This window comes from Cyrtonyx montezumae, unplaced genomic scaffold (assembly GCF_038088225.1).
Source record: "Cyrtonyx montezumae isolate F1298 unplaced genomic scaffold, pur_monq_1.0 scaffold_10, whole genome shotgun sequence".
In the NCBI taxonomy this organism is placed as follows: Eukaryota; Metazoa; Chordata; class Aves; order Galliformes; family Odontophoridae; genus Cyrtonyx; species Cyrtonyx montezumae.
The window spans coordinates 21,254,348-21,270,615 of NW_027071826.1; the positions used below are offsets into that span (position 1 = coordinate 21,254,348).

Here is a 16,268-nt window from a genome sequence, read left to right on the forward strand (position 1 = left end):
TCACATCAAGGTGATGCTTGCCCTCATCCTGAGTCTTTGGGGTCAGAGAAGAAGGGTCTGGGCTGAAGGCGTCCACTGGGCTCCAGGGCAATTGTTGCAATTCCTGCCGCTGCAGACATAGATGAGTGTGCCAATGAGACGCTGTGCGGGAGCCATGGCTTCTGTGAGAACTCAGATGGCTCCTTCCGCTGCCTCTGCGACCGTGGCTATGAGAGCTCGCCCTCTGGGCACTACTGTGTTGGTGAGTTACTTTCTGGGGTCCCTGTCCCCTGTTACTCTGTTATGTAGCGAGGAAGGTCCATCAGCCAATGCATGACTGGTGTGGCAGTGATCCTGCTATGTGATGACTCTTAGAGCATGAATGGTCTAAGAGTCTGCATCCATGGGGGTCTGCATCCATGCACAGAGAACCTCAAACACAGATAGGAGATCCTTCTGGGAAAAAAAATCCTCCTGTGCTGTTCCCTTAGCACGGCAGACCCTTGGTGCATGGTCAAATCCATAAGTGACCCTGCTTTGAGCAGGGGGTTGGCCTAGATAGAGACCTTAATCTGATGTAGATTTGACCTCCTTCAAACTAAGCTGATCCTGTGGTGCTGTAGCTCACAGCAGCTGGAGCTCAGGCTGCCTGGATCCCCTGAGAGCAGGGCAGGAAGCTCTTTCCAGCTTTGCTTTGAGCAACAGTGCTGACAGAGCTCCCAGCTCTCCCTCATCAGTTTCCAGCCCCCACCAAAGAGCGTTCGTTCAGCTGCTGCAGACCCTGCGGAGCCTGCCCATGCTGAGGCAGGGCTCCCTAGCATACTCAGCCCTCCCACCTGTGGGCTGCTACTCATCACTGCCCTTGCTCTGCAGATGTGAATGAGTGTGAGCTGATGGTGGCAGTGTGTGGGACCGCACTCTGCGAGAACGTGGAGGGATCGTTCCTGTGCCTGTGCCCCAGTGACCACGAGGAATATGACACGGAGGCAGGGCAGTGCCGGCCACGGGCAGCCGTGGGTGAGAAACAAATAGGGCAGCAGTGTGGTGGTGCTGGCTGGGGTGGGGGGAGCTGAGGGGGTTGCAGGAGGTGCCTGAGCTGTAAGAGGCCACGCAGGAAGGGGAGAGCCTTGTTCTGGGCAGAGCCAAGGACCCTAAAAGTGAGAAGGCCACTGATGGGCCTGCTCTGGGACCTAGTGGTGTGGGGTACTGTGCTGGAGTGTCAAGGGCCCCATCCTGTTCCTGCTCCACTATCTTCTAGAGGGCCCTGAGGGACACACAACCCAACCCTCTGACAGCATGGAGCGCAAGCAGTGCTACTACCACATCAGCGATGTTCGCCTGTGCGACAGCGTCCTGGCCAAGAATGTCACGAAGCAGGAGTGCTGCTGCACTGTGGGGGCAGCCTGGGGTGACAACTGTGAGACCTACCCCTGCCCCATCTTGGGTACAGGTAGGATGGTGACCCCAGCACTCCCAACAGGGCCCATGCTCTGCCCACCGGGTTGGTTGCACTAAAGAGCTGCTTGCTTTCTTCCCATCTTGGCATCTGCCTCCTGGCCAGTGGAGTATCAAGAGATCTGCCCTCTTGGGAAGGGCTATGTTCCTCAAGAAGATCCGCTCTCAGGAAAGATCTCCTTCACAGGTATTAGCAGGCACCATTTTCTGTCATTTCTTCCAGTGGGGAGGGGGAAGGCACTGTACAATTCCCTTCATGGAGATTGAGCCCCAGAAATATCTCCCCAGAGTTGTGATGGGGTATGCTGACATCCTGTCAGAGAAACCTCTGAAACGTGTTCTCTCCTCTCTCTACTCCTCTCAGACATGGATGAGTGCGAGACCTTTGGCTCTGAGTTCTGCCGCAATGGACAGTGTCTGAACACAGTGCCAGGCTACAAGTGCTTCTGCCGTACAGGCTACTACTACGATGCAGGCAGGCTCGAGTGTGTAGGTAAGATGGCCTCAAAGAGCAGCAGGACCACCACTGAGTGCAGGGACAGTAGAGCTGTCCTCGCATGGCCATGTCTGGCCAAAAGGCTCCCTGTGATCCTCCAGGGGATGGGAGAGGCTGTAGGCAGTGTTTGGGCAGGGAATGGGCCCCGCTGTCCCTGCCTGCCTGCCTGCCTGAGACACTGCTCCATCCTGCACGTGGGCAGATCAGGATGAGTGCCAGAACGAGGTGTACTGCATCAACGGCGAGTGCCTGAACACGGTCGGCTCCTACCACTGCTTCTGCAGCCTCCCACTTGTGTTAGATGCCACTGGCAACCGCTGTGTGAACCTCTCCGGCAGGGCAGGTGAGCCTCTGCACACCTTGGGCCATCCCACCTGCAGCAGTGTCACCCCACAGGGTGCAGGAGGGACCGGGCCTGGAGCGCACAGTCATCTTTGCCAGGGCAATAGGTGGCTTTCTTCTGAATGATTTTCACAGCATCCTTTTCTCATGTCACCTTGCAGATGCCCTGGAAGAGTATGAGATCCACCTGGATGTCTGCTGGCAGACTGTCTCTGACTACATCTGCCAAGACCTGCTGCACGGCGAGCAGACCACCTACACCGAGTGTTGCTGCCGCCTTGGCGAAGCCTGGGGCCAGAACTGCGCGCTCTGTCCACACAGGTCTTCTGGTGAGCAGGGTGGTGAGGGAAGCACCTCTTAGTGGAGCTGTGCTGTGCTGTGCCACGCTATGCTGTGGCTGCAGCCAGGCCTCCACTTGCCATCCTTGTTGCCAAAGCCAGTGCAAATGAGCTACCCTGCCTCTCCAGGTCTGGGTAGCACCATGGAGCAGAATGTACCTTCAAGCTGGGTTGAACTGGTCTGAGGTGGTGGAGGGAAGAGTTGCTCCATGCATCATACTGCTTCCCTTAGGTCTCTTAAGCACTGGGGCTGCTCAGTCTAGGAGAGGAGAGGCACCCAGCCTGAGAAGGGAGCATGCTGGGGATTTGGGTTCTCATTGCTCAAGGACTCGCTTGCTTCAGAAAGGAGTTGATCTCCAAGATTGAGTTCTGCCAGCAAAATATGGAAATGCATCTTGAGCCTACTGAGGCTTTTCTGGCCCAGTGTGGATGCACCCTTTATCAGCCGTAGCAGCCCTGCTGAGCTCTGACACTACTTTTCTCTCACCACAGCTGATTTTGCTTTCCTCTGTAATGGAGCCGGTGAAGACAGTGACAGAGGGGCTGAGGTCCGAGAAAGACCTAGGTATGAATATGGGCCAGGCTTGGAAGATCCCCACTATGGCCTTCCCAGCCCAGACATGGGCCCCTACTACAACTACCTGGAGTCAGAGTATGGAAACCCTGACACGCCTTTCCCTCGGAGAGAACTGAGCAGTGAGTTTCGTGGCAGCCCTTTCCACCACGGACCAGGGCGGCCCCCACCCCGCTACCTGCCCAGCCAACCTGGTGAGTACTGGGAGACACAAGAGCTGCTTTCTCACCCAGCCTGTGTCCACCCCAGCTGGGATGCTCCAGGTTTGCAGCAAGCTCTCCTCCTGGCTATGCTCCTGGATGCTCTCAGTTTTCCCAGCCCCACCGGCACCATCCCACCGTGTGCCAGATGTCCCCTTTGTGGTGGGACAAGCAGTCTTCCCGCTCTGACACAGCCTTGCCACCCTCCAGGTCTTTATGAGGGCTTTGAGGGGCTGCAGGCTGAGGAGTGTGGCATCCTCAACGGCTGTGAGAACGGACGTTGTGTGCGCGTCCCAGAGGGATACACCTGTGACTGCTTCGATGGATTCCAGCTGGACATGACCCTCATGGCCTGCGTGGGTAAGTGGCTCTTGGTCCCGCTTCTCTTGGCCTGAGCTTTCCTTATCAGCTGCCGCTCTCTGGTGGTGCTGCCTGGGATGGTTGTCAGAGGCTTCCCTTCTCTCCTGGGTGCTTTGTGGCCTTGGAGCTGAGAACATTGTGTCAGGGCACCTGGGGATGTCAAGGAATAGCTGGTCACTGCCTTTGTGTAAGCACTCCTGGGCACAGATGGTTTTCTGCTTCTGTTTTCTTTCCTCTAAGCTTACATGACTTTCCACCCTGTCCTATAAGTGAAGGTCTCTAAAGCTTCTCTTGTCATCTGTCCATTCTTGAAAAAGTGCAGCTCCCCAGGCCACCCCCAGGCACCCAACAGAACAGATGAAGAGTCTCTTTCCTTAGGCAGGGCACTTACTCCAGCCCTCAGCATCCTTTCTGGATGACACAATGGTGCCTCTCCTTCTCCAGCGCTGCTGGGCAGAACAGCTGCCTAGCCTCTTGCTCCCCCTTCTGCATTTGTGCACAGTTTGCTTTTCCTCAGCTACGGTGCTTTGCACTTGACTTCAGTGAATTTGACTTCTCTGAGGATCAGAGCACTCACAGCTTGGCATCACATGGCTATTATGAGCATGAAGAGTCTTCCTTTGACAACACTGACGGCAGCATTGACTGGAGCAGGGATCAGGATTGACTCCACAGACTACATTTTGAATGATTTTTATTTTAACAGCCAAGTATTGCTAATTATCTCTTGGGTACAGCTTAGTGACCCATTGTGCATTTGCTGCAGTTTCATCTAGCCCCTATTTCCTCAGTCCACTTGAGTGTGTCATGTGAGAGCGTGTTGAAATCCTTATCCTGGCCAAGAGTTATACCCACTGTTCCCCCCCCTTATCGCACAGATTACTTATCGGGTCAGTAAGGGGAACCAGATTGCTTGACATAATCAGGCCTGAACAGATCTTCTCTGGCTATTTAACAGCCCCTATATCCTTCTGGGGGAGGGAGGGCAGTGACCTAATCATCCAGAAACCTGCTTTGTTTAAGTGGATGGGAGTGAACAATCAGTAATTCCAGATCCCCCTTCTCCGTTTATGGAGGCACTTACAGCATTCCCCAGGCAACTCCTTGATCCTCCACCTCAGAGGGAACTCTAACTCCTCAGTGCTGGAGCACCAACTGTTTGCAGATGAGCTGGAGCAGCTTTACTAGCTGACAGTCAAGCCTCTCCACTGAGATATGAAGCTCCCAGAGCTTCTGCTTCTCCTTTAAACACTTGAAACATCCATACTGAATCTGGTCAGAAGGAGCATTTTTATGATGGCTGGAACAAGGCCTGCATCAGCTGCACCAGCCAGCTCGGCATTGTCTGGCTTTTGTTTCCTCCCCCGATAAGGCCCAGACCTAATTCCCCGTTGTTTCCTGTTAATGTATTTATGGAGCCTTTTCTTGTTGCTCTGTCTGTCCTTGCCCAGCCAGTGCTTGTTTCACACTGCCCAGGGAGCACAGGATTTAGTGTGCGCTGCTAACACTGCTCTGCTGCTGCTGGCTCTTGGGTGCCCCTGACAGGGCTGGAGTCAGTGGTCGAGGGGCTCATGCTCAGCCCTGTGGTCAGAAGGATGAGGCCCCGCTGATGCTTCTCCACATGTTGATGTGGTTTGGAACTGCTGTGTTTAGCAGAGCTGCAGCACAGGGCTGCCTCCAGGGCTCCCACACAAGCACTTTGGCACAGTTTGCAGGTTAATAAAACAAGCCCTTGTTTGCATAGCATGAGGTTCCTTTGTGTTCTGGTCTTGGAGGTGATAATCAGCCTCTCAGGGCCACCATCATCTGCCTCCTGGCCTTGTCAGACTGGGAAAGGACATATTCTAAGGCTGGATGTGGCCTTTCTCCCAGATCTTAGGCTATCAGGACTTGTCAGTGGGAAGCTGCTGTGCTCCCCAGGGTGTCACCACCTGCAGAGCATGGGGAGGGCCTGTGCTGGAACTCCAGCCTGCAGCTGGGGTGCCAAGCGTTGGAGATGTCATACTTCGAGAGCTCTGCAGATGTGCTGAACACAGCAGCAAGGCAAAGGAGTCAGGTGCAACCCAGCGTGACAGAGGCTGAGGGAGTCACAGTAGGCAGCCTGGATGTGCTGGGGAACACAAAGGATCTTGAGGAGCCTGGGCAAGGAAGGGCATGCTGGGGCTGCTTGCTGTGCCACCATCTCACCCCCTCTTCTCCTCCTTGCAGACATCAACGAGTGTGAGGATGTGGATGTTCCAGTGCCCCTGTGCCAGGGTGGCACTTGCGAGAACACAGAGGGCTCCTACCGCTGCCGCTGCTTGCCAGGCTATGTGGCACTGGCCCAGCCCCACCACTGTGTGCCCCAGACAGCCCAGAGCCCGGCAGCAGCATAGCTCTAGGGGAGCGGCAGTGGGGTTGCTCCCCTCTGGTGGCACGCTTCTCCGGGATCTGGTGGTGTGGAAGAGGGTCCCCGGGGCTGTGGCTTCTTCTAAGCCCTTCGTCCCTTCACCTCCAAAGCGCACAACTCCCCTGCCACCTTTTCCTAGCTGTGACTGCCAGGGCTGAGCTCCCAGCCTCTGTAACCTCATCCTCACCTCCAGCCCCTGCTTCTGCAGCAGAGCCTTCCCCAGCCCAGCCCCCAGCACCTGCCACAGTGCCACGTACCACGGGGGCTTGCAGGTGACACCTCCTGCCACGCAGCCCCAGCTCCTCCCTGCACCCTGCAGGGAGACTGGGTTCACCTCCCTATGGCGAGCATCACTGCTGCACTGACCTAGCGGCGAGCCTTACCACACCACGCAGCCTGCCCCGGGACACGGCCCTGGGGGAGCAACCCTGGCTCCCTAAAGCTGCTGCCCAACGTCAAGGTGTGGTGGAGAGGATGGGGGTCCCACACCCGGCTCACCCTGCAGCCGTCCCAGGCACATCCCTACCCCTGCGCTGCGCCTCTGTGCCCCGCGCTGGCTTTGGGGAGTGGGCAGGGTTCCAGCTTAGTTTCTGTAAAGTTGGTAATTTTTTTTTTTTTAACCAAGTCTGCTGGAAACTTCTCTCATGTTGTTAAATAAAACATTTATTTTGGGCCCTGTGGCTCATGACACTGGGTCTGGGTCAGAATTGTGCTTGTCTTCCCTTTGCCAAGGGATAACACCAGCCTCTCCTGCTCCTGGGACAGAAGAGAGCCGTGCCAGGCCAAACACTCGCTTATCTGCCCCAACTGGAGCCAACTCCAGCTGCTGGGGGCTTCACAGCACATATGGCTGCTAACACCCTGCTTCTTTCACATGCCCTTCACTTGCAGTTCAAGCTTTCAAATCCTTGTGGCTGGCAGGAGCCCTTGAACAGGTCCAGATGCTTTTCCTTACCTAGAGCCCCTCCTAGGAATACTTTTGCCCCACAGTGCAGCAAGCAAAGATGTGTTCTGCACAGCCATTTCCTTAAGGAGCTTTTGCAGTGCTCCAGAGCAGTGCAGGACCTGAAAAGCTAACACATGGCCTGATGCTGCCAGCTAGACACCCCAGCACTCAGCAGCAGAGATCCACGGCTGCTCACAAGTCACCTGCACTGAGGCCAGCAAGCCACCACCTGCAGCTTCAGCCAAAAAAAAGAGCTGGAGCAGAACCAACCAGAATGTGCCCAGGCATTCCACTTGTCCTCCAGCCATCTGCTCCCAGAAGACAAAGCAAGCTGGTTTTGTCTAGCCTTTATTAAAAGGAAAGTTATAAAAAGAGGTTCAGGAGCTCCCAGCAGCTCCAAGTTAGTTGACAGTGCAAACCATTGGTTAGAGAAAGAATCATCCCTGCAGAAACACTGAATGCCATTTGGCATTGCATCCACAAAATGAGTTTTCCCAGCCACAGTCCTGCAGGTTCCAGCAGGGGCCCAGGATAGACTCTGCTGTCAGCTCAGGAAAGCTTCCTCCCCTCTCCTTCAGATGTAAGGATGGAAAATGCAGTTCCTAGGAGCATCCTGGTCACAGCAGAGCAGAAAAAGCACAGGAGGGTGAACGGAGCCAGCATTCTACAAGAGGCACTGAACGGTTATCAGGTAGCAGCTCAGACACTAGCCAGGTTCACTGCAGAGAAATCTCTTTGTGAGGACAGACAGCTCTGTCTCAAACAACTAAAGTGCCTCCAAAGAGCACCTGGAAGACAATGTCGTAACGCTCAGTCTCTCTTGCTGACAGCAGCAGACACTGCTCCCCTGTAAGCTGCTGTGGGAACGTGCCAGAGGAATTGTGGAGAGGGGCAAGAGCCCTCTACCGACAGCTGGCCTTGCAGGAACAAAGTACTGGCTGCCCAGAGGCTGCAGAGTTCTGAAGGAAGCAGTAAGAAATACTTATATAAAAGATTTTGGCTTGTGTTATCTTCTCTGTTTCTCTCCTCCCAAGCCCAACTCGTGGCAGGGCTCCTCAGCTGGTGATCTGCACTGGTATCTTCCAGCAAAACAACATCTGATCCTGGTCATCCACCAGCTCCCACTTCACGATCAGCTTTATCTGAAAGAGAACAGTGAAGTAAGAATGGTTAGGAGAGAGGAAAGCAAAGACAACGGGCAGCTTCAGCTGTTCATGAAGCAGGGAGGTCCTGGTGGCCCTGTGTTAAGAACAAGCTGGACCACATGTGGTGACTCCTGTGGTATTGCGTGGTTGGAGGGAGCTGCTCTGCAGCATGGAGACCTCCTCATGCAGCACGGAGAACCCCTCATCTGAGCGAGTGGAGCAGAAACAACCTGCACTTCCCAGCTGAATGGCATCTGGAGCCAACCCACCAAATTTGAGCGCTTGACTGGGAGCAGAGCCTTGGCAGTGGGGCTGCACGCAGGCACAGCACACAAGGGACACACGCCGGGACAGCTGAAGCTGTTTCTCAGCATCTGGAGTCGGGCTGCTTCCTCTGCTGGGTTTGTCCCAAAACAGGAACTGGGGACAGAATCCCACTCACAGCAGAAGTGAGAAGCAGCTGAAGATCCTTCTGACCTCTTCCCCATACTGTGAGATGAAGCATTCTTATTTACAGATGGGCTGTGGGCCTGCCTCAGGAAGGACAGCAGCTGTGAAGTGCAGGTGGGGTTCCTGCTTACTTACACTGGGGTACTCGCTCTTCACAGGGAGCTTGTTCAGGTAGCTGTATGAGTGGCCCTTCTGGATAGGGCACTGGATCCCAGACTTGCATCCATCAGGCTCAGGGATGGGGAAGGGTACATCCACGTGCAGCATCTCTCCATACACCTTTGCCTTACTGCCCTGGCTTTCGATCTCTGCGGGACATGGGGAAGTGTGAGTACATCATCAGAACACTTCTGCTTTGTGGCCTGCCCTGGACATACCTGGAGGGCAGCCTACCTGAAGGCTGCTGAGAGCACACTAAGCAGCATGCTCCCAGTACGCCTCGACTACTTCTTCCCGCTTCCCGGCCCTCTCCAGCCACGCTGCCCAGTTATTCCCAAACACGAAGACACAGACGTGTCACTATCACCCCTTCTGCCCACCTCGTCCTTCCTCGCAGGACCCCACCGACACCCCGGGCCCCACAGAGCCGATGCTTACTGCTGGAGAAAGTGACGTTGATGCTGTACGAGGTCCCTTTGACGAGCTGGCAGGGCTGCGTGGGGCAGGGGCTCACGTTCACCTCTTGAATGCTTCCGTCTTTGGAACCTAGAAGAACCAGCGAGCGGCTTAGCGATGCCAGGAGCCCGGAGGGCAGCTCCCGCCCGGCCGAGGGACCGACCCCTCCGCGGCACCTCGTGGGTCACTCACCGCAGTCCACGAAGCGGAGCGGCTCGGCCAGGGCGGCGGCAGCGAGCGCCAGCAGCAGCACGGCGGACGGCGGCACCATGGCGGCAATGCGCTGCGCTGCGCTGCGGTGGCGGCGTCACATGAGAGCGGCGGGGCCGCCCCGTCCCGCCCCGTCCCGGCGGTCAGCTGAGTGCTGCTCCGCCCGCGGGGCCGGGCCGTGGGCCGCGGCTCGGCTGCTCCGAGGCGGCCTTGACCTGGGGTCGCAGTCCTTGCCGTTAGTCCCTTGTGACGGCTGGTACAGTCCGTGGGCCTCTGGGTCACCACGAAAGTGCACAGATGAGTTTGTCCCAGCAAGAGCGGTGCTTGCGTTCTGCATTTAATCGTGTCACCAACTCAATTAGCCGATCCAGAGTTCCGCTTGATGAGCGGCTGCGCCCAATGAATGTAAATCCCTGTAACAGTGCTGCACTTGCAGCTCGGTAAACAGGTAAACACATCGATCCTCAGGCACTGTAGTGGCAGTGAGTACAGAAATGATATTCTTGAGGAAATCCACACGCAGGGACTAATCAATTTCTCCTGCTCTCTCAGCCAGAACGTGCTCCTTTAGCTAGAGATCATCAGCATTCACAATGAACGCACCATGGGACGCTCACATTCAACAGCTGTGGCAGAGGTTTCATGTCATCAGTTTCTGAATCACTCAAACGAGCTCAGTTTTCTGCTGAGACGGGATAAAATGCCTTGAACACACAAACTGTAGAGGAAAGCAGAACACCTAGAGAACACAGCTTGCAGGCAGATCTCATCGGTTTAGCAGGCTTAAAGAGAGCTGAAGGAACTCCCCAAACCTAGAAGGCATGGACCAGAACGAGGAGGGGGAAACAAAGCACAACTAGGTTATACCAAGTTATCAAGAACCACAAGATCAACAAAGCCACAGCCTAGGAAGGGAAAAAATATGGGCTGTAATGATGAGACAAAAACACCCCCTGGCTACATAGCTGGCAGAAAGAAAAATGTATTACTGATAATACACACATCAGAACAATGGATTATTAATTAGACTAAATTAACTCTGTTTGAGACCAATTGTCTCTCATTTTCTCAATCTAGAGTAACGCAGCAACACCCAGAAATGCCTTGAAGATACTTGTTCCATTTCAGGCATCTAACACTAGTAAAACTGTGGGCATGTAGAAAGTACAAGTGTTTTTTTTTTTTTATGGGAGTAGGCTACTTCAAATACCAAAGGTGTTTGCAGTGAATATAGCCTCAACGGGGCCATGAAATGCCAGCATTCAGTGCAATAAATCCTCCAAGAAAGAGAAAAGTCAGTGGAATGTGAGAAGCAGAAGCATCCTTCCCCCTTTTTCTCCCAGAAGCTCTTGGTTCACACCTCCAAATGCAGAGGTGCACTGATAATAACTCAGAGAACACCCCCTATGTGTGTTTAAACACATCAAGTGGCCTAATTTGCCTAATCTGAGGGTCCAGCTGTTTGCAGATAACTGGATGAACCCCAGCTCCTCTGAGACCCTGCCTGTGATGCTTTCCTGGTTTTATTTGAACATCGTTAGAGCTAATCCAGGAGTGAGAAAAACTAAACAGCTCAAAACAGTCTTTATTTACATGTGCAGGGTGGTATACATAAGCGAAAGCATGTGGTTGCATTTCTTTAAAGCACTGCCTCCTCAGCCTGGCAGCTACATTCACCGTGGGAGTGAGCCTTTTAGGGTTTACACACATGATACTTAACTACATGTTTACTACTGCAGACACTCCACCACGTGCTTGATTTCTATGCCTATGCCAAAGAAAATACTTTTGCTTCCTGTAGTTGTTAAATCTCTGCATGAAGCTGCCTACTCTGTGCTTAATGGACAATAACTTCGTCTAGCAGGTCTCATCTTGGATTTAAGCACTTCCTTTGCCTCCACTGTGCTGCAAGGAGGTCAGGCTGTTCTAGGCACTGCCTTGTTCCGAGTGAGACGTGTGAGAAAGCTGATAGTCAGCAAGTCCCGAGGTGTGCTGACTTTAAATGATCCCCTCTGCTGGGATGACTGGTTTTCCTCTGACATACCACTGTATGACTCTGACTCTCCACAAACCTGACTGGGGGTGGGGGAACAGGATTGCAGCCTGGAATTCCTCCAGCCAGAGCACATGAGGAGATGATAAGCAGCCCTTTAACTGTAGGCACATCCTTGAGCAACAGGCCAGACCGCTGTCACATGTCAAATGATCGGGTTTAAGAGAGAGAAATGAGGCAGAGTTGCACAGCTTAAAGCAGTCAGCCAAGTTCAGGACTCAAGTCAGGTGAGTGAAGCTTCATCCTCCGCAAAGCGCCTGATACAAGTTTTTCAAGTGGAAAGGCATCTTTAACAAAATGCACGTAACCTTTTATTAAGCATGAGTTCCCTGCTTTGACTGTGCAGAGTTAATTGAAGAGCCATTAAACACCTACACACGCTGAAATGCAAGGCAGTAGGTTCGAGCAGAGGGGGCCTGGGAGATGGGAAGAGCTGGGGCACATGCAGGCTGTGTGGTGAAACCATGGAGACCGCGCCCGAGAACTGTGCCTTGCACACCCACTGCAGAGATCACAGAATCACAGAATCATAGGGGTTGGAAGGGACCTCTAGAGATCATCGAGTCCAACCCCCCTGCCAAAGCAGGTTCCCTACACCAGGTAAATGAAGGCTGCACGTCCGCTCGAGCCTGCTGGATCTTGTTCTCAGAGACGTGAGGAGCAGGACAGCTCTGCATGGAGCTGCAGCACACGCAGAAAGCCGAGCACGCCCGTGTCTGTGTTTGCAGTGCCAGGGTCACGAATCCCAGCCTGAAGGAAAACCAGCCTCTACGGAGTGCTGACCTTAGGGACTTAGATACTCTTACCCGATAAAGAAAGTAAACCAGAAAAGTCAGTATCGGGAAAAATCCTAAGAAGTCCTTCAGAGCAGACCATGTGCTTGTTCTTCTGCTTGCGTAATTCCCCCTACAATGACATCCTGATCCCCGTCAGGGTCTCAGGGTACTACTCAGTGCAAATAACCCTCACATCTAATTCCACTGCAAACACGCTCTGTTGAAAAGCACCACAAAGTTGTTTTTTTTTTCTTTCATGAGCTTTGCTGCTTCCAAAAGCAAACACTTTCAAGGACAAATAACAAGTTTAGTGCTTTCAGCTACAGCACGTTCCCAAACCTAGGACCGGGCTGACGCAGCCGCGTCAATATCTTCCCCACGCGTGGGCCCCTGCAGCACGGCAGCCCCCGCCCCATGCCGGGACTCAGCCAGGACCCCACCGAACACTTCCGCCTCGGTAGGTGGCATGGCGGCTCGCGCCGGAAGTGGCGGTGCCGGACAGCCAATGGGCGGGCGGGGAGGGCCGCTGAGGCGGGACTGAGAAGCAAGATGGCGGCCGTGAGGCGCTGTTGGTGGTTGGCGTGGGGCAGTCGGGTCAGGTACGGGGTTGGCAGCGCCTCGCTCTGTGACAGGGGGTGGTAGGTAAGGGGTCGGGGGCTCGGCGTGGCTCCGCTGATGTTCGCACTTTCCTCCCCTCCCTTTTCTTGGGGCAGCTGGGGTTCTGTTTCGTCGCGCAGAGGACGGGCGCTGCTCGGCCCCCCGCTGGTCCCAGCCTGCGCGCTGGACCGCTCGCTGCGATGGGCGTCGTCCTCCTCCCAGCCGGGCCCGACCGAGAGCGACTCCAGCGAAGGACAGGTCTTCCTCAGCGAGAGCTGTGTGAAGGTAGGGTCTCGAGAGGGTTTCTGAAAGCGACTGGCCTGCCCCGAGTGCACAGTGGAGGTGTTGGAATGTTTGTCTGCTTGTTCAACGTAGTTTGAGGCTTTGTTTGTTTGTTTTTAATCTTTTGTTTTGCAGAGGCTGCTGGAGATTGCAGAAGGCTCAGAGTTTCTCAGGCTGCAGGTGGAAGGAGGTGGTTGCTCTGGGTTCCAGTACAAGTTTTCCTTGGACACAGTTATCAATCCTGATGACAGGCAAGGACTGTTCTGCGCAAAAGGGGCAAGATGGCTGTGTGTGATACAATATCTTGAAGGGGCAAAGACACCAAGATGAGGAAGGTGCTCAGGCTTCTTTGTCATGTCTGCAGTACAACTAATGTTTAAATATGCTTTTCTGCAGGGTATTTGAACAAGGTGGTGCCCGTGTAGTTGTGGATGTTGACAGCCTGGCCTTTGTGAAAGGTTCCATGGTGGACTTCAGCCAGGAGCTGATTCGCAGCTCATTCCAGGTGGTGAGCAATCCCCAGGCAGAGAAGGGATGCTCCTGTGGGACTTCTTTCTCTGTCAAATTCTGACTGGACTTCATGTGGATGAATGCTGTCTGCAGACGTTTTCTGGCAGCCTCCAGAGGGTTTTGTTCGATCTTCTCCCAGCTGTTTCTAATCCTGTAACACAGCAGTTACAGATGACACCAGCTGCGTGTGTCTGAACTGAGCCTGTGTCCAAGACTTTTAGGCCTTCCCCTCAGAAATAGGAAGTAGCCACAATCACAGAACCAGGAGCATCTTCAGCACTTTGTGGACTGCCTGCTCAGTGGTGCACACTCGCCTGCCTTCTCCAGAATGTAGAAACGCTTGTCTCAGCAAGAGATGGCTGTATATATGTGTGTTTATGGAGAGTTCTTACTAAATATATATATATATTTGAGGTTGTTTGGTATTACTCATGCATTTCTGGTGGGTAGAATCTGGGTTCATTTCAGCTAAGGCTGTTTACCTTTTTTTTTTTTTTTTTCCAGCTGAATTGGATTTATACCTACCAGTGTCGCTGGCTGGCTGTCCAACATTCAGTGGGCTTTTCTGGGCACTTTGTTCAGTCTTAGTCCAAGGAGCCTGTATTGTTTTTGCTCTCGGTCCATGGGGTGAAAATTCTCACTTATTCAAAGGTGAATGACTGAGGTAGCAAGAATTAATAGCTATTAGTATTATTTTAGGGGAAAAAAAATAAAAGTAGTATGTGTATGTGTGGGTGAATGTATCTAAATAAAATACACAGCCTTCCATCCCCGGTGCTGTTTAAGGTTGTTCCTTAACCTGACTTGGCTTTTGATGTCATACAGTCTCTAAGATTTCATAGTGAATCCACTGCCTTCTGTTCCCAACAGGAAAGGAAGTTTAGGTGACAGAGGCAGACAAATTCTGGAGTGCCAGAGTTTTGACTTAACTGAGAGTAATTTGCTTCACCATTTATCCTGTCTACCTTGTCTACCTGGCGTTATGGAAGAATTAAATAACTCCTTTCCCTTCTGAAACTTCCAAAAAAAAAAAAAATGGGAAGAAAAGAGGCTTCCAGAGTAACATCATTTTGATTAGTTTTCTGTGTCTTTTTATCTGCCACTAGATGTCTTTTAAATCACAGTGATTCATCTGCTTTGGGTGAAAGGAGAGAAACTATTTTTGTTCCCTCTCTTGTATTTTATCTGATCACAACCAAATTGTCTAAGAGTTGAATTGTTCACGTGAGTCTGGGAGGACTGCATGACTTTGGTTTCAGGGAAACTGCTTAAAGCAAACCATGAGGTTTCGAGGACTTGGTGCTGTAGGCATTCTTCTTGTTAAGTTTATAAAATTGCTAGTCAGCAGTACATACATATACTGCATATCAGCCTACTGATTTCTGGTGCTTGGTTTATAGCCAGACAACGTTAGCCTCATCCATAGATGATGCAATTTTGTCGCTTGAGGAATATGGGTGGGCTTTGGAGCAGCAGTTCCTTTGGTCTGGTGCTTTTAATTTGTTCCCTGCAGTTCACAAGCTTATGTCTCTGTCAGACGGAGCTGGATGTAGCACTGTCCCATCTTGTAAAAGTGAGCCAAAGGATGTCATGAAAAGACTTGTCTAGACCCTTGCAGAATAGCTTGGTCCTCCCTCAGTCTCGTAGGTCTTGAATGTCTGCCAGAAATGCCTTCAAAAAGTGTAAGATGTAAAAGCTTGTGTACGTAGAAGACATTAGATTTTTTTTTTTCACGTGGGATAACTGAGCAATTAAAAGTTGCTTTCTGAAGTAGAAAGTATGTAATCTAGCTTTTGATCTGTTTCATACAATTTGTCCTTGATCAAGTCTCTTGGAACTTTTTAACAGGAAATGTAAGTGAGGAGTAGTGAAGGGAAAAGAGTAAACCTGCATCTAGCAAGGCTTTTTTTTTTTTTTTTTCTTTTTGTAAGTGAAAACCTGTCTTTAGCCCTTGTAAGTATGCCACATGGGTTACTGTACTGAGTAAATGTATACAGGCTCTGTTTACAGAACCTAACCAGGTGCAACTCCCTTTACTCACTTTCTACTGTTCAAGTAAATCAAGCAAGTGCTGTCCCCACATGGAACACAACCACTTTCAGATACCTTGCCTCCTCCTTTGCAGGGACTATACAAATCGTATCATAATACATATCATAGAATCACCAAGGTTGGAGAAGGCCTCCAAGATCATTCAGCCCAACCATAAATGAAGTTCTGTGTTCATACTGGTGTCACCAGCAGCCTGCTCCTGGACTCACGGGAAGCTTGCATGCCCACCTTGCACTGTCTGCACTGTTGGTAGTACTGCTCTAACTGCACTAGGTGGACCCCTTACTCCTTGGCATTTGCTGTTCTGGACGTGTACAAGACTTGCAACTTGAGTAAAGTTGGATGTGCTCCTTGCAGGACCTATGCAAGAACAAAAGTTTCTTTGGAGGAAGGCTAGCGCTGATTTTGTGTGATTCTCTTGCAGACTTTATGTCAGAGAAATTGCACAGAGCTGGAGTGGTTTCATCTGTGCAGTGCAGTGCTTTTGACCTTCTAGTCC

The 16,268-nt window shown here is 52.3% G+C and overlaps 3 protein-coding genes across 4 annotated transcripts in view; 2 read left to right on the plus strand and 1 right to left on the minus strand.

Moving 5' to 3' along the window:
* The window catches only part of LTBP2 (latent transforming growth factor beta binding protein 2), a 59,976-nt gene extending 53,150 nt beyond the window's left edge, over positions 1 to 6,826 (plus strand). For both annotated transcript variants that reach the window (XM_065752598.1, XM_065752608.1), the window contains exons 26-35: positions 116 to 241; positions 853 to 996; positions 1,238 to 1,429; positions 1,541 to 1,621; positions 1,799 to 1,927; positions 2,133 to 2,273; positions 2,434 to 2,601; positions 3,103 to 3,378; positions 3,595 to 3,744; positions 5,953 to 6,826. In XM_065752598.1, coding sequence (XP_065608670.1) covers positions 116 to 241; positions 853 to 996; positions 1,238 to 1,429; positions 1,541 to 1,621; positions 1,799 to 1,927; positions 2,133 to 2,273; positions 2,434 to 2,601; positions 3,103 to 3,378; positions 3,595 to 3,744; positions 5,953 to 6,119 — 1,574 coding nt within the window. In that variant the 3' untranslated portion in view covers positions 6,120 to 6,826. The remainder of the gene's footprint in view (positions 1 to 115; positions 242 to 852; positions 997 to 1,237; positions 1,430 to 1,540; positions 1,622 to 1,798; positions 1,928 to 2,132; positions 2,274 to 2,433; positions 2,602 to 3,102; positions 3,379 to 3,594; positions 3,745 to 5,952) is intronic.
* Positions 6,827 to 7,411: 585 nt separating this feature from the next.
* NPC2 (NPC intracellular cholesterol transporter 2) lies at positions 7,412 to 9,586 on the minus strand. Its single transcript, XM_065752621.1, has 4 exons — positions 9,482 to 9,586; positions 9,272 to 9,379; positions 8,810 to 8,982; positions 7,412 to 8,221 (listed from the first exon to the last, which is right to left on the minus strand). The coding sequence occupies exons 1-4, from the start codon at positions 9,558 to 9,560 to the stop codon at positions 8,135 to 8,137; spliced, it is 447 nt and encodes a 148-aa protein (XP_065608693.1). The 5' UTR covers positions 9,561 to 9,586; the 3' UTR covers positions 7,412 to 8,134.
* Positions 9,587 to 12,865: 3,279 nt separating this feature from the next.
* ISCA2 (iron-sulfur cluster assembly 2) lies at positions 12,866 to 14,130 on the plus strand. Its single transcript, XM_065755697.1, has 5 exons — positions 12,866 to 12,927; positions 13,042 to 13,210; positions 13,343 to 13,458; positions 13,604 to 13,715; positions 13,811 to 14,130. Exons 1-5 carry the CDS (start codon positions 12,878 to 12,880, stop codon positions 13,910 to 13,912), a joined length of 549 nt encoding a protein of 182 aa, XP_065611769.1. The 5' UTR covers positions 12,866 to 12,877; the 3' UTR covers positions 13,913 to 14,130.
* Positions 14,131 to 16,268: the final 2,138 nt, after the last annotated feature.

Excerpts from the sequence above, each read along its gene's own strand:
- NPC2 (XM_065752621.1), bottom strand. The coding sequence starts at position 9,560 with ATGGTGCCGCCGTCCGCCGTGCTGCTGCTGGCGCTCGCTGCCGCCGCC. Across the intron at positions 9,380-9,481 it reads GCTCCGCTTCGTGGACTGCG|GTTCCAAAGACGGAAGCATT; the intron begins GTGAGTGACCCA and ends TGGTTCTTCTAG. Across the intron at positions 8,983-9,271 it reads CAACGTCACTTTCTCCAGCA|AGATCGAAAGCCAGGGCAGT; the intron begins GTAAGCATCGGC and ends CATGTCCCGCAG.
- ISCA2 (XM_065755697.1), top strand. The coding sequence starts at position 12,878 with ATGGCGGCCGTGAGGCGCTGTTGGTGGTTGGCGTGGGGCAGTCGGGTC. Across the intron at positions 12,928-13,041 it reads GCGTGGGGCAGTCGGGTCAG|CTGGGGTTCTGTTTCGTCGC; the intron begins GTACGGGGTTGG and ends TTCTTGGGGCAG. Across the intron at positions 13,459-13,603 it reads GTTATCAATCCTGATGACAG|GGTATTTGAACAAGGTGGTG; the intron begins GCAAGGACTGTT and ends GCTTTTCTGCAG.